The sequence below is a fragment of the Paroedura picta genome, chromosome 2 (assembly GCF_049243985.1).
Source record: "Paroedura picta isolate Pp20150507F chromosome 2, Ppicta_v3.0, whole genome shotgun sequence".
NCBI classification, from domain to species: Eukaryota; Metazoa; Chordata; class Lepidosauria; order Squamata; family Gekkonidae; genus Paroedura; species Paroedura picta.
This window is the reverse complement of record NC_135370.1, coordinates 168860450-168885810: the sequence shown is the minus strand read 5'-3', so window position 1 is coordinate 168885810 and position 25361 is coordinate 168860450. Positions and strand designations below refer to the sequence as shown.

The 25361-nt window shown below is 48.7% G+C and overlaps 1 protein-coding gene across 2 annotated transcripts; it reads right to left on the bottom strand.

The window, feature by feature from the left end:
- Positions 1 to 1555: 1555 nt before the first annotated feature.
- TNFAIP2 (TNF alpha induced protein 2) lies at positions 1556 to 24941 on the bottom strand. 2 transcript variants are annotated; one of them, XM_077323756.1, is made up of 12 exons: positions 24797 to 24941; positions 16660 to 17053; positions 14462 to 15083; positions 12198 to 12312; positions 11259 to 11381; positions 9859 to 9959; positions 9377 to 9475; positions 8262 to 8388; positions 7144 to 7266; positions 6014 to 6169; positions 4690 to 4811; positions 1556 to 2801 (listed from the first exon to the last, which is right to left on the bottom strand). In XM_077323756.1, exons 2-12 carry the CDS (start codon positions 17036 to 17038, stop codon positions 2660 to 2662), a joined length of 2109 nt encoding a protein of 702 aa, XP_077179871.1. In that variant the 5' UTR covers positions 17039 to 17053; positions 24797 to 24941; the 3' UTR covers positions 1556 to 2659. The 2 variants fall into 2 exon arrangements, with proteins under 2 accessions (XP_077179871.1, XP_077179872.1); XM_077323757.1 differs by having other exon boundaries at positions 16660 to 17009; positions 24797 to 24938.
- Between the last annotated feature and the right edge of the window lie 420 nt (positions 24942 to 25361).

Below are 25361 nucleotides of genomic sequence, written 5' to 3'. Positions count from 1 at the left end.
CTTGCAGGCCCTGTGGTACTCAGAGAGCTCGGTGCATAAATTAGGAGCTAGGGCCGAATCAATGTCTGTCTCCAAGATGGTAAGCAAAGATACAAATTTATTTATTATCTTTCTTGCTCAAAGCAGGTTACAAAGTATAATGGTAGTATTGGGGGGGGGGAAGCATTTGATTGCTTGAATGACTTTATTTGGTATCTCACAATGTCCCTGGAGCCATCTATGTGAGGCCCAAGATACTCCGATGCCTCAGGAAACAAATCTAAATAGCTCCCTCTGGTAGTAAAAATGGAATCATAAATTAAAACCTATGCTTAAGTGGCACCCTCAGCTGGCTGTACCAGTCTGCCCGAGAGGAGGGAGAGCCTAAGGGCAAAAGATGCATACCCCTGTTCAAGCATCATTCCCCCCCCCTCTCTGTAGTCCTGTCTCCAGAGTCCAGCACCCATTACACGTAGCAGAATGTACCATTAATCTCTTTCTGCTTAAATTTGTTCCAGCACACGGGATGTGTGTAGCATATTCTTATCTCATCAGATCTCGGAAGCTAAATGGGGTTGGTTCTTGGACGCGAGAACACCGGCGGTCTTCAAGCAGCGGCTGGACAGGTACTTATCCTGGATGCTTGAGGCCGATCCTGCAATGAGCAGGGGGTTGGACTAGATGGCCTGTAGGGTCCTTTCCAACTCTTATGGTTATAGGGTTCTCAAGGAAGACTTTGCAGAGGAATATAAGAAGACCCCTGTGGGATCAGAGCAGTGGTCCGTCTAGCACTCTTTGGCCAACCAGTTTCTCTAGAGTAGGGTTTCCCATACACGGTGCCAAGGTACCATTTTGCAAAGGCCCCTCAGTGGTACCATGGCCTGTGGGTTTTCAAAATGGTGTTTGGGGAGAAATCTTCCAACCTTTGAAAGAAAAAGGGTTAAATTAAAAATAAAAACTACTCTTATTTGGGCAGGTTGACCTGCTCCCTCCCAAAGTGGCCAATGACGGGCCTGGATGGGATGGGAAGGGAGGGGGGTCCCGGCCACTTAAACCTTTGCTGCCCAAGGCTCCTCTCAGTTCTGGGGGGAGGGGCGTGGTAGAGAGGCGGGGCCAGCTGACATCACTTCCTGGTACCTCGAAGCCTGAAAAATATTTCAGAGGCTCCTTCACAGTCAAAAGGTTCAAAAAGTCTGCTCTAGAGGGCCTAAAAAAGAGCAGAGAGGCCAAGGCCTTCATCTGATGTTGCCTCTTGACTCTGGGAATCAGAGGTTGACTGCCTCTGATCATGGAGGATCCCTTGGGTCTGCATGGCTAGGAGAAGCTGGGAAGGCAACGGCAAACCACTTCTGCTCAATCGCTTGCCTTTAAATCCCTATGGGGTTTCCGTAAGTCAGCTGCAACTTGACAGCACATTAAACACACAGACCCAACGGAACCAAGCCCTTTAAACAGAACCAAACCCTTTAAACAGAACAAAGCCCTTATCTGATCCTTCAGGTGTGTGTATGTGTGTTGAGAGCTGTCTGATGGCAGTGCGCCAATTATCTCTCAAGACACATATTACGAGCGCATATACATTTTATAGAAAAGTGTTGTATTTATTTAAGCCGCCTTTCTAGAAGAACAACTCAAGGAGACTCAAGACAACAATTTGAACTACAAAACAACAATACAAATGGGTATCAAAACACAGACTGATCTGAAAAGCAGAAATTAAAATAGAGGATTATTTACTAACTTCATTTATACCATACCTTTCTTCCCACTGAGTGATAATTATTCTCCTGTCCTCCATTTCATACGCACAACAGTAGGTGAGGCTAAGAATGACTGACCGGACCAAGGTCACTCCGTAAGCTTCCAGAAAGAATGGAGATTCGAACCAGTTTCCTAAAATCCTAGCCTGACACTCCCACCGCCCCCTGCACTGGCGCAGAGAGGCGTGTTCGTATCTTGAAATGGTTTGAAAGACACTGACAATATGATTAACAACTGAATTTTTCTCCTGCTCCAAGCAGCTCAAGAAGGCCAATGCCACCAATGTCCCCACAACAACCCTGCGAGGTAGGTTAGGTCGTGACAGTGGCTCAAGATTACGCAGAGAGCTCTGTGGCTGAGGAAAGGAACCCAACACAGTAGTCCATTACATGGCACCCTCTTTTCATAGCCGCTTGCCTGTAGTTTAGGAGAGCTTGTCTTCTAAGGAAGAAGCCCTTCTGCAAGGAAATCTCAATGAGGACATATCTCATGCTTCTGCAGTCCCCACCCAGTTAAAACAAATTCTCTCTCCAAAGGAGAGATCTTATGCAAACGCTGAGGTTCTCCTGAAAGTGCTTTAACAAACCACACACAAATGAAAGCGCATCGTTATCAGTACCAACTATATGAAGGATTTGTGTCCATTTCCCAGATGGGAAAACTGAGGCAGCCGAGGACCAGCCCTGCCAGGAGGCCGATGGGACAATTCCTCTGTTTCACCCAGCGAACCACCAGATCATGTCCATCCCAGTTTTTCTCTCTCTGGGGTTGTTAAAGGACAGGCCCCGTCGATCCCTCCAACCTGGGCAATATGAAAGAACCCCCAGAGTTTGTTTGGAACGGAGCGCTTGTGCAGTTGCTCCCCGAACGGCACCGTGGCTCATCAAGTCCGTGGTATGGAAACGTGGCCGGCCCAAGTCTAGGAAAGCTTGATGTCTGAGAACAAGGATGTGGGAGGGAGCGTTGCGCTTAAATGGATGTCCAGCACGCTCAGGATGCCTCTGGTCTCACTGGTGGATAAGTTGCCCTTGAAATACAAGATGGCTGCCAGGTGCTTTTTGCTGGAACGCATAAAAACATCAAGCGTTAGAAACACATAAGAAGAGTTGGTATTTATATCCTGCTTTAATGCTGGCAGGGGCTCATGGGAATTGTAGTCCATGGACATATGGAGGACCACAGGTTAACTACCCCTGGCGTAGTGGTTAGGAGTGTGAGCTTCTAATCTGGCGAGCCGGGTTTGATTCCCCGCTCCCCCACATGCAGCCAGCTGGGTGACTTTGGGCTCATCACAGCCCTGATAAAGCTGTTCTGGCCGAGCAAGAATATCAGGGCTCTCTCAGCCTCACCCACCTCACAGGGTGTTTGTTGTGGGGAGAGGAAGGGAAGGCGATTGATAAGCCGCTTGGAGACTGGGTAGAGAAAAGCGGCATATAAGAACCAACTCTTCTTCTTTTAGTATGAATGTACACTTGGATTTTAATGAGGCTATATTTTAAGGCTTGGGTTTTTAATTTCAATCAATATTAATATTCAATTCTACAACATGCTTTCCCCTACAGAGGCTTGAGCACATTTTCCTTATTTTGACCCTTTTTTGGGGGGGGGGGTTTCTTAGGGTGCCTCTACATGGATCTCCTGGCTGTGAAAGTATCAGGGCGAGAGGTCAGGAGACAGAAAGGGGCTGGGATGGAGGGGAAAAGCCTCCGCTTGGCATGCAGACCTTCCCAGGTCCAATCTCTGGTTGAAAGGACCGGATCGGAGAGACCTCAACCTAACGCCCTGGAGGGCAGCTGCCACTCTGAGGGGACGACACTGACTTGGACAGACCAGGGGTCTGGCTCAGGATAAAGCAGCGTCACTTGTCCAGCCATTCGGCAGCCCTGCCCAAACTGCTAACCCACGAGGAGCTGTTGCAATAACTTTGGGGATCCCCCCACCCTCCCAGGGAATTGTGCAAAGCATTGCATCAGCAGTTTCCCAAATGCCCTGCGGAAAAGGGCTGCGCCGTTCCAGGAAACCTCTCTGCAGCGGTGAAGCCAGAACCTGCTCGGCTGTGTTTTCCTGTCCTGCCACTCTGGTGTGGGAGGAAGTCAAAGGCATGCTCACGAAAACAGGAAGCCTGCAGTGCAGACCGAGGCTCTTTGGGCTGCTGCCTGGCTATAGAGGCACTGCCTGGATGACAGTATTTATAACCAATGGCGTCAGGAATTGCTGTGTTCCATCCTCACTCACTTAAGGGCTACTTCTAGACAAGCCCTCCTGCTTTAGGATGCTTTGGGCTGATCCTGCGTTGAGCAGGGGGTTGGACTAGATGGCCTGTATGGCCCCTTCCAACTCTATGGTTCTAGGATTCTAAGCCAAATTAAAGAAACTCCTTTAGGATAAAAATAAGAATGTATCCTATTTTATTGCCAAATATGCAAGATTAGCTATTAAATGCAGAAGTGCCTGGTTAAATAAGAGCCTCTTGTGGTGCAGAGTAGTAAGGCAGCAGACATGCGGTCTGAAAGCTCTGCCCATGAGGCAGGGAGTTCGATCCCAGCAGCTGGCTCAAGGTGGACTCAGCCTTCCATCCTTCCGAGGTCGGTAAAATGAGTACCCAGCTTGCTGCTAGGGGGTAAACGGTAATGACTGGAGAAGGCACTGGCAAACCACCCCGTGTTGAGTCTGTCATGAAAACGCTGGAGGGCGTCACCCCAAGGGTCAGACATGACTCGGTGCTTGCACAGGGGATACCTTTACCTTTATTGAAGTATTTTGGAACTTTTTACCAATCTTATGTTTTACTGTTTTGTATTTTGTACTGGTCGCTGATTGAAATAAATTGATTTGATTTGACCGACATGGGATCGCTGTGCGCGCCTTCCGATTGGCCCCTTGGCCCCGGATTGACAATCGGAGAGGCCAATCACCGTCAAGCAACATCACAAAATTCCTGCTCCCCACCTGATATCCGGATACTGACTGGCCAGGCCGCCCACTTCGACCATGATGGCATCTGTATGTTGGAGACGGATGATTTCAGCCAGCCTCGGGAGTACGGGTTCTAGCCACCGGGCGTTGGATCCCTAGCAAGGGGGAAATTGACATAAGAGAGCGATTCAGTTAGATCATCCATCATAAAGACGATGCGTACCTCCATGTGCCTGCTCGAGCTTTGCCCTAACTCTGGGGTCCCCAGCCTTTCTGAACCTTTGGGCACCCATGGAATTTTGAGAGGGGATGGTGAGGTTCACCCCAAAGTGGTTGCTCCAGGGGATGAAGCCAAATGCAGGATCTCCGTCCCCGCTTGCAAATTCCGAAAAGCCTTTCCTTCAAATGAGGCGAGCCAAGGACAAGCCCTGTCTTACAGTGTCTCCCCGCATTTTTTTGGAAAGCTCACTGAGCACCAAGGGACGTTTTAGCAGGTACCGTGGCTCCCAGGGGCACCACTTTGGGGAATAAGTTTGGGTTGCTAGCTCTGGGTTGGGACAGACCTGGAAACTTTGGGGGTGGAGCCAGGAGTGGGCGGGATTTGGGGCAGGGAGGGACGTCAGTGGAGTATACTCCTATGATGTTTACCCTCCAAAGTAAATATTTATGTCTCTATTTATATACAGCCACTCATGACTGGTTGTCGCATGGCGGTTTGCAACAAATGTTAAAATTGCAATACAAAACCCCATAAATCCCACGCAACAAAACATGAAGCAGCAACAACCGATGGCAGCTTAATTAAAACCTAAACTCAACTATGCCCAGCCCCACTGTTCCAGCCAACGGACTCAGCTGAAGACCCCAAGCAAGATGACCCGAGGGTCTTGATCGTTAGGAATAGGAATAGGCATAGGGAATAGGGGGGAGCCACAGATCAAAACTCCGGTCACCACCCTGGCCTCAACAAACGCCTTTTCTCCAGGGGAACTGATCTCTGTCACCTGAAGATGACCTATAATTCCAGGGGATCCCCAGGTCCCACCTGCGGCCTGGCATACTTATTGGGGAAACCTGTCGCAAGGGGCTGGGGAGGAGCAGAATGCCCACATGGAGCATCCCGTGCTGAAATCAGCATTTTAAGAGGGAAAAGGCTGGGTTTTTTTTGTTTTTTGTTTAAACACAACACAATCCTTTCCCCTTTAGAACTGGTAATAAAAGTGAGCCAGGTAAGCTTGAAGGGTTAAGTTGCCTCCCCCCTTACCATGAGGCCCCCCCAGCCCTTCCTTTGGAATTATGATTTCAGGACAGGCAGCCTTTGGCTTCTGAAAAGCACACGGAGAGTGATCTGACTCACGTTTTCCGTGCAGAAAGCATGCAGAGTGGCGGCGTTTGTCTGGATGACCTGGGACAACTGGCCTTGCTGCTCAGCAGACCTCAAGCTGACTTTCTTCTTGACCAGCCGGGCAATGTGCTCCCGGACCAAGTGGAGGTGAATTTTCTCCACGATGGCCTGAAGGAAAGAAGGAGTTAGTCTTCAGAGATCAGAGGCCAGAGAGAAAGAGAATCTCAGAGCCATAAAGCTGTCCAGAGACTCTGCTAATTCATTTAGCTGCTTTCCCCCCTTAAGTCTCAGTAGTTCTGCAGCTTCTGCATGGACAATAAGAACATAAGAGAAGGAGAATTGGACTTATACCATGCTTTTCACTGCCTGAAGGAGTCTCAAAGTGGCTTACAATCGCCTCCCCTTCCTCTTCCTGCAACAGACACCCTGTGAGGTAGGTGAGGCTGAGAGAGCTCTGACAGAACTGCTCTATGAGAAGAGCTCTAACAGGATTATGACTAGCCCACTGTCACCCAACCGGCTGCACGTGGAGCAGCGGGGAATCAAACCCGGTGCTTTCAACCACTATACCACACTGGCTTCATGTCGAAAAAGAAGAAGAAGAGTTGGTTTTTATATGCCGCTTTTCCCTACCCGAAGGAGGCTCAAAGCGGCTTACAGTCGCCTTCCCATTCCTCTCCCCAAAACAGACACCCTGTGGGGTAGGTGAGGCTAAGAGAGCCCTGATATCACTGCCTGATCAGAACAGTTTTATCAGTGGCGAGCCCAAGGTCACCCAGCTGGCTGCATGTGGGGGAGTGCAGAATCGAACCTGGCATGCCAGATTAGAAGTCCACACTCCTAACCACTAGACCAAACTGGCTCTCATGGATCAGGCCAATGGCCATCTAGTCCAAAACTGTGTCACACAGTGACCAAAACCCCTGTGCCATCAGGAGGCCCACCTGTGGGTCCCAACCTCCAGAAGCCCTTCCTCTGTGCCCCTTTCCAAGCACCAAGAAACTCTGCCCTGATCTACAACACCAGTTCTCCACTGTGTCTACATCTGCCACAGGGGCTTCCAGTTAGACGCCCAGTTGTTAGATCCTAGGAGCAGAGCATTCCATTCGGACTGGAACTAAAGCATTTGAGGTTCACTTCACCTGTCGAAATGGCTCCTTAAGGGTCCGTAAGGTGGCCATGTGGTTGCTGGCACAGCCTATGATCTCATTCATGATGCTGCTGCAGGAGAGCCATGTCTTCTGGGTAAACTTCTTAAAAAGAGCCTGAGGGGAAGGAAAGGCAGGGAGGTCAGACTTCAGGAGGCAGATTCTGTAATTTAGGAAGATCCAAAAGACTTTTCACTAGGGTTCACTAGGCGATCACTGAAGCCCGAAGCATCGCATAGGAGGCCAGTGCTACGGCGTGGAGAGGAGGGGTGGCAGTGGTGTGCCAGCCGGCAGCCGCACGCAGGCGGAGAGCTCTGCGTCTGCATGTGGCTGCTGGCTTGCGCGCCACTGCCACCCCTCCTCTCCGCGCCGTGGTGCTGGTGGCCACCTTGAGCTTTGGTGAGAGCAGACGTGGCTGAACCGCACCAAAGTGCACTACCCTCTTTCACGCTGTAGTCCTGGGCAGAGTTATGCCCTTTGAAACCTATTAACCTCAACGGACTAGGAGGTTTTCTTAAGGCAGGGCTCTTAAGCTGCTCAAGGACAGCCAGCCTGGTCTAGAGCCTGGAGCTCTGAACTTGGAAGGCTGGAAAGGGCCGTCAGGTTGTAGCCGACTGATGGAGACCTTGTAGGGTTCTTTCAATGCAAGAGGCTAACAGAGGAGGTTTGCCATTGCTTGGCCCTCTGTAGCCATCCTGGGCTTCCTTGGTGGCCTCTGGCCCAGTCCTAATCAGGGCCAGCCCTGCTTTGTTCCGGAGAGCTGATGAGATCAGGCCAGACCAGGCCACGGACTGGGAGGGCCCACGTTCAAATCGCAAATCCAACTTCTTAACCACCGGCCACGAATCAACTTGTTCACCTGGGGCCAGCCCACCCTGCTCAGCCCACTCTACCTCACAGGGTTGTCCTCAGGATAAAAACGGAGGTGATGAGACCCTGGGCAGCAGAGAGGAAGGGTCGGATATGGCTGCGATGGACCGATTTTAGGTTCATAGGCGGGGGTGTGGGTCTAGGCCCATTCCGCTAATCTGCCTTCTCCCAGGCTTCCGTGGGGCAGAGAGAAGGAGGAAACGAAAGCCACGGCAGGGGAGAGGGAGCAAGCCAGCACTCACCTGCAGCTCTTGAAACAGGCCTTGCAGGAGCACTTCAAACCCTGCATTTTGAATTTCATGAAGCACCACAGAAATCTGGTGTTTGACAGCATTCTGACCCGGCATTGTGTTTTCTTCAGTGTGGGTTCTGAAATGAGGATATCATCATCATCACCACCCCCAAAGGCTCAGAGTGGGAAATAACAAATATATAAACAAGAAATATAATCATAAAATAATCATAGAATCCTAGAGCTGGAAGGGACCTCCAGGGTCATCTAGTCCAACCCCCTGCACAATGCAGGACATTCCCAACTACCTGCCCATCCACAGTGACCTCAATTCCACGGCCAGATTATTCACCTCTGCCAAAAAAACAAACAAACCCCAGAATCTGTAGCCAGTCTGGCCTGGAAGAGATTCGCCTCCAAAGTGGTGATTGGTATTTCCCATAAGTATCTCCTAAAGTAGAGCGTTCCACTGAATAACAGTGAGGTTGAATATACAAAGCTGTTTGACCCTTAGGGTCACCAGGCTGCCTTTCCAAACCTCTTATTCAGTGAGATTCATGGCTGTGGGGATTTGAGCTTTATCCACTGGACCACGCTGGCATTTGCTGGCATGAGGTCCCAGGATTTCGTTAGTATGCAAAGGTGTTACAGCTTCATTCCCTCTGGTCATAGCGGCTAAAGTCACTGTATAAATAACTGCACTAGAAAAACTTTCAGCCTGCTGGGAGCTGGATTTCACCGCCTGTGGATGAATCATTTCAGGCCAGTTCAACCACGGCTGTGATTGTCTAAGACAGGGGTAGTCAAACTGTGGCCCTCCAGATGTCCATGGACTACAATTCCCAGGAGCCGTTGCCAGCGTTCGCTGGCGAATGCTGGCAAGGGCTCCTGGGAATTGTAGTCCATGGACATCTGGAGGGCCACAGTTTGGCTACCCCTGGTCTAAGACAATACAGGAGAGGACTCTGGGCATGTGATTGAAGTCCCTTTAGGCAAATTGCTCTTCCGGCCTCAGCCTCCTCCCTTCTGCAGTGGTGAGTTGATGACAGAATGTATAAGGTGCTTTGACCATTGAAAGCGCTACATAAAGGCTAAGGGTCGGTTGAGCGATTGGCCCGTCCTTACCGAAAACTCAGACAGTTGTTGATATTCGCAATGACTGTCGCCTCGAAATGTTGGCGCTGTTTGTTGTCCTTCAGGAAACGCTCCAGTTCCTTCTTGTAACTGCGGAGACGGCAAAGGGGGAGAAAGAATGCTCAGAAGGTTTGCCCAGGAAGAGAAGCTTGGAAGGAGACGGGATGCATTTATCCGTGAGCTCTGCAGAGCCTGCAAAACTGAGCTGTTGCACCGGGCCTCTGGTTGAGGCCAGGCAATGATAGCAGGAGATGCTCACCTCCCCACTGGAAACCTCCAACAGGGACCCCTCCGAACCCTGACAACCCCCCCCCCCCCAAGGAGAGAATAATAGGAGACGTTTTTTAATGCAGGGCTGTTTGACTGTTTTATTGCTTGTGGCGTGTGTTTTTAAAATGCTGTCAACCGCCCCGGGCTAAGAGGCAGGGGGCGGTATACAAATAAAGTATTTATTTATTTGTGAATGATCCTACCTCTGCAGAAAGGTCAAGAGCTCCACCAGAAGCAATGGTGCGATCTGCTTGCCCAGATCCGGCGTGATGTCTTTCGCTCGCTTTTGTCCTCCGTACACAGCCTAAAGCGCAAATACATAACTGGGTGACTCCTCAGTAGTATCCCCGGACGGGCGTGGCCACACTGCGGGTCTCCAGATGTCCATGGACTACAATTCCCATGAGCCCCTGCAGGCATTGGCACAGTTTGGCCAGGGCGTCGTTTCAATTACTGCCGTCTTCAGCTAAAAGGATTTCGGGTAGCGGCTGCTTCCCTCCCTCAGACTTCCCTCCTTCCAACTAGGGCAGGAGTGGCCAAACCAGGGGTGGCCAAACTGCGGCCCTCCAGATGTCCATGGACTACAATTCCCATGAGCCCATCAACATATGGTGGCAGGGGCTCATGGGCATTGTAGTCTATGGACATCTGGAGAGCCAGGGGATGCTGAGCCAGATGAACTGAAAGTCTGACTTGGTATACAAAGCAGCATTCCAACACTCATTTCTGACTCTCAAATAACACGACTTCTTGACTGTAATTTGGCAATGTTTCACATCCATATGAAGTCCTTGCAGACTGGTAGCAGATCTCCAGGGTCCCTGCAGGGGTATTCCCCATCCCCTACTGTCATATTCTTTAACTGGAGATGCTGGGGTTTGAACCAGGGACCTTCTGCATGCCAAGCAGATGCTCTGCCACTGAACCATGGCACTGCCGTGTATTACTGGCATCTACATGTATCAACATGGTCCTGATGTTAGAAACCAGGACTTTCAGTTCCACCCATCTTCTATTGTCCTCGACTGACCACTGAGAACTGATACGTTTTTTTTAAAAAGTATTTAAAAATAGTTTTAAAATCCACGAAAGGTGTAATTGCACACGTGTGATTCAAATATTTAAGATATACTGTTGCGTGTTGAAATATTTATTTATGGATTGCTTGTAACAAGATTTTAATTATTATTATTATTATTATTATTATTATTATTATTATTATTATTATTATTATTATTATTATTATTATTATTATTATTATTATTATTATTATTCGATTTATTACCCGCCAGTCCCTTGCGGCTCGTGGCGGGTTACAACATTATAAACCCCAATAAAATCCATTAAAATCCATTAAAATCCATTAACAACCGCTACAGTTCCTTATTGGTTAGCAAGCTAACCTGGCAAGATCGGCTAACTAATCAACTTCCCTCTCCTCCTACTAGCAGGTGGGGAGGGGATACTGATGGTACCAATCCTCAATCCCAATCCCAGGTCCCAGGTCCCAGGTCCCGGAGGGTCTGGGACCTGGGATAGATGCTGGAAGTTAGCAAACGGAGAGAGGATGGAAGGAAGGAGGATTGACAGCACCGTGTATTACCTGGATGGCATCGATGGACAGTTCACTGTGAAAATGCCCGTCCAGCTTCTCTGGTTCTCTGCCCTGCGTCCACCTTGTGACTTCCATTTGCAAACACCTGGCCAGGCAGCGCTTCAGAGATTCCTTGACAGAATAAGGAGAAAACACCAACAGAGAGATAAGCAGCTGGAGTCACAGGGCAGGCAGTACCCTGAGGCTATCAGCCCATCCAGAATCTTTCCTTATCAATTTAACAAGGTAGACAAACTGGAGCTAGTTTGAAAGAGGGCAACCAGGACAGAGTCTGAAAAACTGAATCAGTCTGGAGAACAGAAGACGGAGAGAAGATCTTATTTTCGATAGATTGATTTGGGTTTGTTTTTAGTCGCCACCCACTCAAAGGGTCTTGTGGCGATTTATAACACTTAAATGACATCATGATAAATAAATTAACAATTAGCAAAAATCGGATAATATAAGATAGTAAGGGTTTTTCCCTTCCCAATGAGATGGCAGGGAAGACAGAAGCATGGACAACCCACAGGTTTCCCCCCCCTCCCTGTTCCTCAGGTTGTCAATCAACGCACACCACCAATCCCCTCACAGCTGTGGTTTAGGGGGACTTCCTCCCCACTGAGTCCCCGAATTAATTTTTAAAAAATACATTTCCACGTTGCTACGGGATTATGCCACAACAATAAAACATTTTTCAAGATTTCTTTTCCCGATTCTTTGTATAGTGGTCTCTCTTTATATTTGGGTAGATTTCCGATAGGCTAGTCCAGGGGTAGTCAACCTGTGGTCCTCGAGATGTCCATGAACTACAATTCCCTTGAGCCCCTGCCAGCGTTTGCTGGCAAACGCTGGCAGGGGCTCATGGGAATTGTAGTTCATGGACATCTCGAGGACCACAGGTTGACTATCCCTGAGCCGGCTGCTGGGATCTCTTTGTATACTTACCAACTCATTAATCAGGTAAGTCTCTTCGAGATGTTTGATCTGTTTCAAGGGCAAGAGGGTTCCGAGGTTGGCTTCTTCCAGCTCTTTCTCTAAGACACGATGCTTTTTTATTTCACTGAAACAGGAGGAAAAATCACATTTCAGCCATGTCAGTTCATTGGGCCCAGATTTATACCTTGCTTTTCTCTACCCAAAGCAGCTTACAAACACCTTTCCCTTCCTCCCCCCCCCCCCACAACAGACACCCTGCAAGGTAGGTGGGGCTGAGAGAGATCCAAGAGAACTGCTATGTGAGAAGAGCTCTAAGAGAGCTGTTACAATCCAAGGCCACCCAGCCGGCTGCATGTGGAGGAGTCAGAATCAAACCTGGTTGTCCAGATCAGAGGCCGCTGCTACACAAAGAAACCCAATGAAAAGCAGATGTGAAAGAACGCCAACCATAAGCGTGAGAGAATACTTAGATGAAATTTGACAACCGCTCAAAACTTGGATCCAGTTGTTTAAAAAAACATTTCTTGGCTTGTCCACTGCCTGGAAGAACTGATACTGACAAATTCCATAGTGAGAATGCAAGTATAGTGTTTCCTACGAGCTAGCAAAACAGCAGGACGAACAGGGAGTTAGAAAGCAGTTTTCTGTAGACAGCTGCCAGGAGCTGCTCACATATTAAGAGTTCAACTATTGGGGAATCGAGGACCGCTTTTCTTTATGGAAAAAAAAAACCCTCATCAATTATAAACCAATACTGACACTGGAATATCCATTTCTTGCCATTGTTCTCGCAAAAGCACTAACATACACCGCAAATGGCAAGCTATCCAGAGCCAGTGTGGTGTAGAGCATGGGTAGTCAACCTGTGGTCCTCTAGATGTTCATGGACTACAATTCCCATGAGCCCCTGCCAGCAAATGCTGGCAGGGGCTCATGGGAATTGTAGTCCATGAACATCTGGAGGACCACAGGTTGACTACCCCTCGTATACAGGTTAAGAGAGGCAGATTCTAATCTAGTGAGTCAGGTTTGATTCCCTGCTCCTCCACATGTAACCAATGGGGTGACCTTGGGCTCATCACAGCCCTGATACTGTTCTGACCAAGCAGTGCTGTCAGAGCTCTCTTAGCTCCACCGACTTCACAGAGTCTCTGTTGTGGGGAGAAGAAAGGGACGGCGATTGTAAACTACTTTGAGACTCTTTCGAGCAGTGAAAAGCGGGGGTATAAAAATCAACTTCTTCTTCTAAAGCAGGAAGGGGCGTTCCTTTATGCTTCCCTTTCCCAGTCATGCCCTTAGAACCAACATGGGCACTATGATTAATCCCCCTGGTACACACATGCCAAAATAAATCAAGATGGGTAGTCATGATAGTCTGTCTAAAGCAGCAGAAAAGAGCAAAAGTCCAGTAGCACCTTAAAGACATTTGGTTGAGACCAGGCTAAGGGAGTTCTCGGGCCCCTCCTCCAAGTACCAATGGGAAACATGGCAGATGAGGGGGTCTGTGTCCAATCCCTGGGGGGCCGTCAGTATGTTATAGTGGATTTAAGATGTCATAGTCCCATTGTATACGGCACTGGTCAGACCACACCTGGAGTACTGTGTGCAGTTCTGGAGGCCTCACTTCAAGAAGGACGTAGATAAAATTGAAAGGGTACAGAGGAGAGCGACGAGGATGATCTGGGGCCAAGGGACCAAGCCCTATGAAGATAGGTTGAGGGACTTGGGAATGTTCAGCCTGGAGAAAAGGAGGTTGAGAGGGGACATGATAGCCCTCTTTAAGTATTTGAAAGGTTGTCACTTGGAGGAGGGCAGGATGCTGTTTCTGCTAGCTGCAGAGGAGAGGACACGCAGTAATGGGTTTAAACTTCAAGTACAATGATATAGGCTAGATATCAGGAAAAAAAATTTTCACAGTCAGAGTAGTTCCGCAGTGGAATAGGCTGCCTAAGGAGGTGGTGAGCTCCCCCTCACTGGCAGTCTTCAAGCAAAGGTTGGATACACACTTTTCTTGGATGCTTTAGGATGCTTAGGGCTGATCCTGCGTTGAGCAGGGGGTTGGACTAGATGGCCTGTATGGCCCCTTCCAACCCTATGATTCTAGGATTCTACAAGGTTCTCACCATCATGCTACTGTTCTATTGTTCTTTTGTCATCCCCGTATTGTTACTGTTCCACTACTGAGTTATCTGCATTGTTCCTTGTTTTACCTAAACCGCACTGAGCCTCAGGGGAGGGTGGTCTATAAATAAAACAAACAAACAAACACTTACTTAGGATAAATGTTCTGCACCCAGGTGAGGAGGAGGGCGTTGTCCCCGCTGCCCAGTTCAAACTGAGCAATCCCCTCCAGCTGGGAAGAGAAGCACTGGTAGTAGCACTCAGCGTAAACGCAGCACACTCGGAAGTCATTGGGGTAATGCGGCTTGATGTGCTGCACCACTGTGATGAGGTCGTCCTTCATCGCCTTCCCCATGTGCAGGAAGCTGTGAGCGGTGGCAGAAAGGCCTTCGACACCATCGAATGGAGGCACCTGCATGCGCTCCGTCACAGATTCTTGAATCATCTCCTTCCAAGCCTCCTTCCATAGCCTGGGCCGGACACTCAAAACGTTTGCCTTTTCTAACGCGGCTGTCTTGTCCTCCTTCACTTGTTCGGCGATGGCTCTCACGGTGTTCTGAAGTAACTCTGGATTCACGGGTGCCATTCTGACGGAAGTCTTTATAACGCGGAGGGCCTCTTGCTTCAAAAGGCCGTAGGCAGCTTCGATCTCGCTCCGAGCTGCCCCTTTTCCTTCTTTGCTCTGTTCAGCATAGGACGCCTTCTCCATCATGAGGAGATGCTGGCCGGCTTCAAATAACTTTTTCTCGTGAATGAGCTCTCTGATTTGGTCGACTGGGAAAAGAAAAGCAAAATATTTAATAACAACGACACACGGACACATGAAGCTGCCTTTCACTGAATCAGCCCACTGGCCCATCAAGGCCAATGAAACCCCTGGGAAAGGGCAGGGTATAAACCCGGGGTACACCACGAAAAGAAAGGACGGTTCGAAATTAATGTAACAGAGGACAGAACCTATCCTGGGCTAAACAATTTCACAATAAATATCAATAGACGTTTCTTATCTCTTATCAATAGACGTTTCTTATCTCCCATTTGAAAACGGTTCAATCTAGAGGCCGTTCTGGTTGTTCTAATATACACATATATAAAAGAAGAGATAAGAAACGTCTATTGATATTTATTATAAACCAAGGGTAGTCAGACTGTGGCCCTCAAGATGTCCACCAGGGGTAGTCAAACTGCGGCCCTCCAGATGTCCATGGACTACAATTCCCAGGAGCCCCTGCCAGCGTTCACTGGCAGGGGGCTCCTGGGAATTGTAGTCCATGGACATCTGGAGGGCCGCAGTTTGACTACCCCTGATGTCCACAGACTACAATTCCCATGAGCCCCTGCCAGTTTGCTAGCAGGGGCTCATGGGAATTGTAGTCCATGGACATCTTGAGGGCCACGGTTTGACTACCCCTGGCATAAACCAACAAATGAACGAATAAACAAACAAACATACTCAGACAGGAAGCAGATTTCTAAGGTCTGCAATAGAGGTCTTTCACATTACCTACTGCCTGATCCTTTAACTGGAGTTGCCAGAATTTGAACCTGGGACCCTCTGCATACCAACCAGATGCTTTACTACTAAGTCATAGCCCCTCCCTAATAATTCACACCCACATAATCTGTCTGCTGGGAGACCCATGTTGCTTTGCACAGTGTAACTGTCAGCCACAAAAACTAGCCTGTTTCCAATTCCAGGGACCACCAATGCGCTGAATCCCATCAGAACCACCCTACAGGGCAAAACACTACAAGGAGACACAAGGCTGCCACTGTAAATGGCAGCCCTTCCTTCTCCTTCAAAGTCTCCAGTACTACTTTGCTTGTATTACTGTATATTTTCCTTTCCCCTGTTCATCAGCACTGGCTGCTGCCAGAGACAATTACGAGACGCCTGATATAACAACCTCAGGACATATGCTGAGTGCTGCTACTTATTACAGAAGAAAGGAAAGGCAACATGGAGCTGAAACAGTTCCGCAGGGCCTGCAAAAGGGAGCTCTTCCGCCAGGCATTTGGTTGAGACCAGGGGACCAGCAATGTCAACGGGGCCCCTGCTCCCTCCCTCCCAGAAATCCACCCATGTGTTCTGCTCTGGGCCTGTTTGCAGCGTTATATTCTGTTACCTCTGTTAGATTTTAATGTTAATGTTATTGTGAAAAGCTGAGTTCCGCGTACTGTTTTCTGCGTTTTATGTAAACCGCCCTGAGCCTCAGGGGAGGGCGGTATATAAATGGAACTGTGGAACATAAACAAACAAACAAACACGGGGCTACCATTTTCAGCAGCAGCCATGGGTTTAAGCATAATTCCCCTCTGCCACAGGATAGGCTGACAATTTAAACAGTACCTGTGATGGGCTTGCTTTCTTCCCGTTCCTCGTTTTTCTTCTTGTGTTTTATTTTAGCTTTTCCAACCGAAATGGGAGACAAGGCATTGATGATTTTGCCTCTAATTCCTCTGCGTTTGTTTGGCTCAGGGCCTGAGGTTCCTTTCCCATTGACCTCTGAGGGAGAATCTCGTAGGCCGGGAGCGTCTCTTTGGTTGTGAGTTCTCATGTCGTCTTTGGGCTGAGCTTCATCTGACGAGGATTCAATCGACACGGTGTCGGGTTCCGATTCGGAGGACGCCGAGGGCTTTGGGGTGGCTTCGCTCTCCCTCCTGAGATCTTTATTGCTGGGGCTCTGCTTGATGGGCGTGCTGTGGAAAAAGTGCATCATTTTTATCATCTTCCTTCTTTCAGCCTGCGGATTACATTAAAAAGTTGTCAGGGACTCGCATCCAGAAAACAAACGCACAAATCATCTAGCAGCTGAACCTGATGGTTAAGAAGCTTAAATAGCCGTCCTGAGCATTTCTCTAGAGCCGTTCAAGTATATGCACGGCTCTTTTCTACCGCTGCAGACAAATTTAACGTCTTAGGAGCTTTCCCTCTCTCCTTTGAGTGGATAGGCAAATACGTCCTCCCTTGTCATCTTCTTCAGACATCCACCGCAGCCTGCTCTGTGGGCAAAAATAGCCTTCTTGGCTGAACACCCACTTGTGGAAACCCTGCCAAATTACTATCCATTACCGGTTTGTCGAAACTGAAAGTAGAGTTGACGGACCTGCTCGGTCCTTAACCCAGGGCAGCCGTGCTGCTTCATGCCAACGAAAAAGCCAGGCATCTTGTGGCAATCGATTGAAAACGGCATGGTGAGATTTTGGGAACAAATCCCGTTTCATCAGATGCCTTCTTGGCCTCATTTGGCAAATATAAATCCAGGGTTGCCAGCTCTGTATTGGGAAATTCCTGGGGATTTGAGGGCAGAGGTGGAGAAGGCACAGATCTCAGTAGAATCCACACTCCAAAGCTGCCATTTTCCCCTGGGGAGCTGATTTCGGTCATATGGGCTGACTCCGCGTGGTGGCAGCTGCACCGGTCTGCCACCAGTGGAGTACTGTGGAACATTAACCTCTGCAGTGTACTGTGTCCCTAGGGGGGGCATATTTCCGCATTGGATCTGCTCTGGTACTGAAATGTGTCCCCCTGGGAAACAAAGAAGCAGTGGAATAGTTTTACTCTATATGTGCATGGGGGGTGGTGGATTATTTTGCAGGATTATCTTCCACCTTCCTGCAAAATAAAAAATATATGGCCTGGTCTGTTCTGCCTTGCGGTGTGGCAAAGCACCATGAAACCGACCAGGGCATTCTTTGCCCTCTCTGGGCCACCGTAGGCCCATCTCTTCCCTGTCCACATGGGCTTGCCACGGGACAGGTCCTGTTGGCTCCTGCAGTGGGGTACAGGAACTTGGAAGAATCCACAATTAGCCCAAGGCCACTGAGAGCCCAATTTGTGGCAGGCCCAGGAGGGGCCTGGCCAGTGGCTGTGCCATGTGTCCCCGCTTCCATATGACTCCCCTCTTGGCCTATTCCGCCCATGTGGCATCGGCCATGGAGAGCAGTTAGAATTCCTCCGCCTGGATGCTAGCAATTCTAAGCAAACAGCAGAGACAAGAGGCTAAAATCAAGCAGGGGAGGAAGAAGAAGAAAAGAAAGAAAAAAAATGGGAAATGTCTAGAGATTTGGGTGGTAAGATCTGAGGAATGCAGAATTTGGGGATGGAGGGACTCCAATGGGATATAATGCCTCCACATCTGCTTTCCAAAATGGTTTTTATAATTGATTAATACACTAGGAAAATTTCCTGTGTGTTCAGCAGTGAATAACAAGACTAGATAAGTGTTGTCTGAGTTAACTGTTTAGACTGACCTGTTGAGAAGAAATCCTAATCATCATGAGTAATATTCTGCTAGCAAGGCAGAGAAACAGTCCTGAGTTAGGCAATCAGTATTTAACGTGGGTTTGTCAGGACAAAGGAGATGACGAAGCACATGCAAAACATTTTGATATTGGGGCATGTTTCTAGAGAGAGCTCGGAGGCATTAGGGAAATAACATTGTGAATATGTATAAACACTGATTGCAATTTGATTTGAAGAAGGCTTCTGTTTGGTGATTCTCTTATTCTGCAGCTGCTAACAGAGATCTTTTCTTCTCACATATGATCCTATTGGTTCATCAATTAATCAGTTGGTCAGATTATGGAGAGCACTGAAGAACCAAGTCACCATTCTAGAAATTTGTTAATGAACGCAACCATTTTCTGAGCTGTAAAACCGGGGGGTCCCCATGTCCCACGAGGAGGCTGGGACCTACTACTAAAAAAACCACTCTAGGCCAAAATGGTTTTGGTCATGTGGATGTTACAGATGTGTCACCATTACTGAGATCCATTAGATCATGGACGTGCAACTTCAACTTGTCGGTGCATTCGATGTTCTGAGCTTTTACTTGCATTCTATGTAAGTTGTTTTAATCTTCTGTTGTTGTGCACTAGCTCAGGTTTTCTCAGCCCTGGAAGGGTTTACTTGACAGCCCTGGATAAAGGTAATGGTAAAGGTGTCCCCTGTTCAAGCACCAGGTCATGTCTGACCCTTGGGGTGACACCAGCGTTTTCATGGCAGACTCAATACGGGGTGGTTTGCCAGTGCCTTCCCCAGTCATTACTGTTTACCCCCCAGCAAGCTGGGTACTCATTTTACCGACCTCGGAAGGATGGAAGGCTGAGTCGACCTTGAGCCGGCTGCTGGGATTGAACTCCCAGCTTCATGGGCAGAGCTTCAGACTGCATGTCTGCTGCCTTACCATTCTGCGCCACAAGAGGTTGTTGTTGTTGTTGTTGTTATGTGCGAAGTCGTGTCCAACCCATCGCGACCCCATGGACAATGATCCTCCAGGCCTTCCTGTCCTCTACCATTCCCCGGAGTCCATTTAAGTTTGCACCTACTGCTTCAGTGACTCCATCCAGCCACCTCATTCTCTGTCGTCCCCTTCTTCTTTTGCCCTCGATCGCTCCCAGCATTAGGCTCTTCTCCAGGGAGTGCCACAAGAGGTAGGAGTTAATATATTTTCTATATTTTTAAAAAATTGTTAAATATCTGATCACGCTGACCTGTCCCCCCCTCCCAAAATGACCAATGATGGGCCTTGGAGGGGGAGGGAAAGGGAGGGGAGCGGCTCCAGGGGGATTGATCTCTTTCATCTGGAGATCAGTTGTAACAGGAGATCTCCCTCTGATGCTCTGAAACATTCTTCATGCGTTGAAAATGCCAGAAGTGGCACAATCGTACAGATTATGGCTGGGAAGCAACACGGTATGCATACCCACCTAAGGCTCCTCCCCTTCCCACCCCCTCCAGGCCCATCATTGGACATTTTGAAGGGGGGGGGGCAGATCGACATGACCATATTTGGTCGTATCACCTGATAAACCACAATTCCCATGAGCCCCTGCCAGCAAACGTTGGCAGGGGCTTATGGGAATTGTAGTCCATGAACATCTGGAGGACCACAGGTTGATTACCCTTGGTTTAACACATTAAAAAATATATATGTATAAAAATTAATGAACTCCCACCCATTTGGGAAACCCTTCCAGAATCGTCAAGAAACCCCAGGATTTCATGAAACCCTGGTTGAGAAAGCCTGCACTAGAGAATTAAGGATTATACCCTTGCTGTGTTTGGATCAAACCAGTCCAATGAGAAGGTTTGCGCCATCAGTGACTAAGAAAGGTTGCGCATGAAAGCACTCATTTGTGAAACCACGGGCAAGTGACATCTCCACACCTTGATCTAATTATGGGCAGAAACAAACGTCCAACGCATGTCCTGCTTTAGGAAACCGCATCAGCCTACCAGGAGGAAAGCTGTTCAGATAACTTCACTGAAATCCGAAAGCGCATCGGGACAGACGAAAATTTTAAAGGTTTAAAAATTTAAATCTTGTTTGCACGCCCATGAAAAGTGCGTGCCCCAACATGAAGGTTTTATGCAAGGTCAGTCTTCAACAGAATGCCATGCTAAAATGTACAATAAAATCAGAGTCCAGTAGCACTTTTAAGACCAACAAAGATTTATTCAAGGCGTGAGCTTTCGAGTGCAAGCACCCTTTGTCAGAATAAATCTTTGTTGGTCTTAAAGGTGCTACTGGACTCTGATTTTATTGTGCTTCTTCAGACCAACACGGCTACTCATTTGAATCTATGCAAAAATGTATGCTAATCTATGCTAAAATGTAGTACCTCTCTCTCCCTCTCTGCTTCCTGTTTTCTGCCTGTGGAATTACACAGATCATTTGAGAGTCTGATGGGAGGAGGATTATTTTTGGAGGGACCGTGGGGGAGGGGGGCAAGGGATGGGGCTGGATGACTCGTCCCACGACACCCCTCCTGCAGCCCCATTTTTCTTTGCAAGTGGCACTTTCCGTGGACGTTGAACACTTCTGCATCTAACAGGACCCTGTTCCCGGAAGGCGTGAGCAAGCTTCCCTTCTAGAAATCTACCTTCCTCCAGTCATCACATCACATGTACACATAACCTTGTAACTGTGAATTGCACCGCTCTCCAATTATGCTTGGCTGCTGTTGCCCTTTTCATTGGCTCATTACACAAATAGATCCCAATCTCTGGCTATGCATGACGCTGTCTTTTATAGGGGCCCTTAGCATTTCTACAAGAAGGATCCCCAAGGCAGGACAGAGCCGGCTACCTCTAGCAGTGCAAAAATCTGGTCAATCTACTTGCTCAAGTTTAGTAGGATGGCCAGAGGGTCCCTGTTAGGGTTGCCAACCTTCAGGCGGTGACTGGCAATTTCCTGGGATTACGACTGATTTCCAGGTGACCCAGATGAATCCCCCTGGAACAGATGATAGGAATTCCTGCTGGCAGAGGCTCATGGGAATTGTAGTCCTTGGGCAACTGGAGAGCCACAGTCTGGCCACCTCTGCTCTAGGGCATTATGCCCCACTGAAGATCCTTCCCTTTTCCAAATCCTGCCCTTCTCAGGCTCCTCCCCCCAAATCTCCAGATATTTCCCAGCCCAAAGCCGGCAACTCTACTCTGTAGATTCTAAAATAGTTTATCTCCCTTAGCAAATGCAGGGCTCAATTTCAAGCTTTAGATCACAGAGTCTGGGTTTTTAATTTTTTTTTAATGGGGATTTTATTAGTAAATGGCTGCAAACAACAGGACACCATCACCAACACGGTCTTTAACTTTAAAAAGTTTCTCCTCAAAGACACTAAATCAATCAGTTTGGTGTAGTGGTTAGGAGAGCGGACTTCTAATCTGGCAAGCCGGGTTTGATTCCCTGTTCCTCCTCCACATGCAACCAGCTGGGTGACCTTGGGCTCCCCACGGCACTAAGAAAGCTATTCTGACTGAGCAGGAATATCAGGGCTCTCTCAGCCTCACCTCCCTCACAGGGTGTCTGTTGTGGGGAGAGGAAAGGGAAGGCGATTGTAAGCCGCTTTGAGACTCCTTCGGGCAGAGAAAAGCGGCATATAAGAACCAACTCTTCTTCTTCCTTCAGTAATATCAGGGCTCTCTCTGCCTCACCTCCCCCACAGGGAAGGCGACTGTAAGCTGCTTTGAGACTCCTTTGGGTCAAGAAAACCGGCATCTAAGAACCAATCTGTAGGGTTTTCAAGACAAGAGGAATTTGGAGGTGTTTTGCCACTGCCTGTCTCTGTGTAGCAACCCTGGAAGTTCCTAGAAGCCTCCCATCCAGATACTAGTTAGATCAACCCTGCTTAACTTCCAAGACCTGACAAGATCGGGCTAGCCTGGGTTATTCAGTTCAAGGAATACTTCTGCAGTGTCCGTGCACAAACAAATGAATGCTACCTGAAAGCCTGAGTATATGTGTCGTGAAAAGCTATCTACGTACTTTAAAATTGGTTCACTAGATCAGGGGTAGTCAACCTGTGGTCCTCCAGATGTGCATGGACTACAATTCCCATGAGCCCCTGCCAGCAAACGCTCATGGGAATTGTAGTCCATGCACATCTGGAGGACCACAGGTTGACTACCCCTGCACTAGATGATTTCACCAGGATATTATGGGTCTCAGCAGCCTGCACTGGATCAAAGACTTTTTAGGAATTTTGTTCGAGCCTATTTCATGTGTAAAAATATGACTTCAAAGACCGCATGTACTTTCCCCACAACATTCTTCTCTCTGCAGAGTAATTCTGTACGCACGAAACAGCCTCAAATATATAATATAAACAAAAGTTGAACAGATTGTGTGTGTGTGTGTGTGTGCTCAGTGAGAGATCAGCCTTTTGTGAAATAAGGATGACAGAAACACAGAGTTGGAAGGGGTCTCACTGGTCATCTGGTCCAACCCCTGCGCAATGCAGGAAATTGATAGCTAACTATCCAGAAGACAAAAACCTCCAGGTTCCCTGGGCCAATCTGACCTGCAGGAAAATTGCTTCCTAGAATCATAGAATTATAGAATCATCATAGAATCATAGAGTTGGAAGGGACCTCCAGGGTCATCTAGTCCAACCCCTTGCACTATGCAGGACACTCACAACCCTCTCCCTCATCTACTGTCACCTGCCACCCCCTTGAGCCTTCACAGAATCAGCCTCTCTGTCAGATGGCTGATTCTGTGAAGGCTCAAGGGGGTGGCAGCCTGTTTAAAAATCACCAAAGATGGAGAACCCACCACCTCCCGAGGAAGCCTGTTCCACTGAGAAACCGCTCTAACTCTCAGGAACTTCTTCTGGATGTTTAGACAGAATTTCTTTTGAATTAATTTCATTCCATTCGTTCTGCTCACTCCCTCTGACCCCAAAAGGGTGATTATTTTAAGCCTGTGGGTGAAGAAGCAGGAATCCCACAAGCATCAATTTCAGGGGAAGCGATCAAGCCCCAGAATTCTGGGAAATTCCATCAACACACAAAGTAAAGATATATCAGCAATCCTGGTTTTGATTCTAAGATTTTGAGATAATCTGGAATCATTTCGGAAATTTATTTAACGGAATCTCCAGACTATAGCTCATTTAAAAACATTCTTTATTTGGATGGAGACCTTTAGCTGAAAAATCTGACCTACGACATTGAATAGTTATCTTAGAGGATATTATCTTCTTGAAAGGGAGCTAACGAAATTATGCAAAATTATAGCCAATTGGTAGAAGCTTTCGCTTCCCCAATTATTTTCCCTTTTTTGTGTTTTTGGTTTGTGTCCTTTCACTTTTTTTGTCTTTATTGGTTAGAACAACACCATAATATGATGGCATTATCTCTATATTGGATATGTGGCTATCAGATGGCTTGGTTGCATTTCCTTGCTGTTGGCATTTGTTTTGTGTGTTTAAAATAAATACAATTTAAAAAAAAAACTTTAAAACTTAAAAAAAACCCCAAAGACGATACCCAGGAGAAATTAAATACTGTCAAATAGGCTTCTATTTTAATTGGTCCACAATGCAAAAAGCTGGCATTTGATTTCTGCCACAGATCTGCAGCCCTAAAAGGGTGCTCCGAAGAAAGAGGATGGCATGTGCCAGAGAATGGGCACCCACAGTAACATCAGCAGCACACTTGAAGTTTTATTCAAGGCATGAGCTTTCATGCGCATGCACACTAAAAGTTTTATTAAAGACAGAGCTTTCCTGTGCATGCACATTAAAAACTGTGCATGCACACTAAAGCTCACACCATGAATTAAACTTGGTGGGTCTTGAAGGTGCAGCTGGGCTCCCACTGGGTTCTGCTGCTTCAGACCGACACGGCGACCCACCAGGCAAAAGGAGGTGGATAGATCGGGGGTCCAGGACCTTTCCTAATTTAAAAGCCCCCGGGGGGGAATGATCCGCCGATGGAACCGGCACCAGGCGCTGCTGCTCACTGGCGCTGTCGACGACCCATCCGTAGGGGTTTGTGGCGCGATGCTCGTTGCGCGCCCTTGCCTGGTCTCAAGAGTTGGGACCCTCCTCCTGGGAAGGGCCCCTTGCCCGATTGTTCCCGGGAGACGAGGTCCCGGCGAGTGGGAAGCGGCAGGCGGCAGAGGGGAGGGAGAGGAGAGCGCAGAAGCCCCCCGAGGACGTGCCTCCGCGATCCACCAGGGGGAAGAAGGACTTACAGAGGCCGGCTGGCCGTGGCTGGGCTCGGCTGGACAGGCAGGCAGGCAGGCAGGCAGGCAGGTAGGCAGGCGCGCTCTAGCGCTCTCTCGCTCTCCACGCGGCTCCCCGAAGCGCCCTTTCCAGCCGCTCAGCAGGACGCGCTCGGCGCTATATAGCGGGCAGGCAGGCGGGCGGGAGGCGGAGCCCGGGCGGCCGTGCCTTCTCTTCCTCCGCGCCGCGTGGGTGCGCGTTGGGGAACTCCGCCTCGGAGGAGATGAGCCGCGGGGAAAACCGCGGGAAGGCGGAATTTCCGCGGCGGCGGGCGAAGCCGTCCGGACACGGGCGCGGGGAGGGGGAGGAAGGAAAAGGGGCAACAGGAGGCGAGGGAGGGGGAGAAAAGGCGCCGGAGCGCCCCGAGGCAGGAGACAGGGAGGGTCCCCCATGACCTGGGGTGGGATGCCGCCGCGGAGAGTCGGACATCGAAAGCCAGAAGGGAAAGTCGACTTTTCTATAAAGATGTACGGAGTGAATTCCGTACATCTTTATAGCACACGGCTAAAATGCTCCAGGTGGGGCCTGGAGATC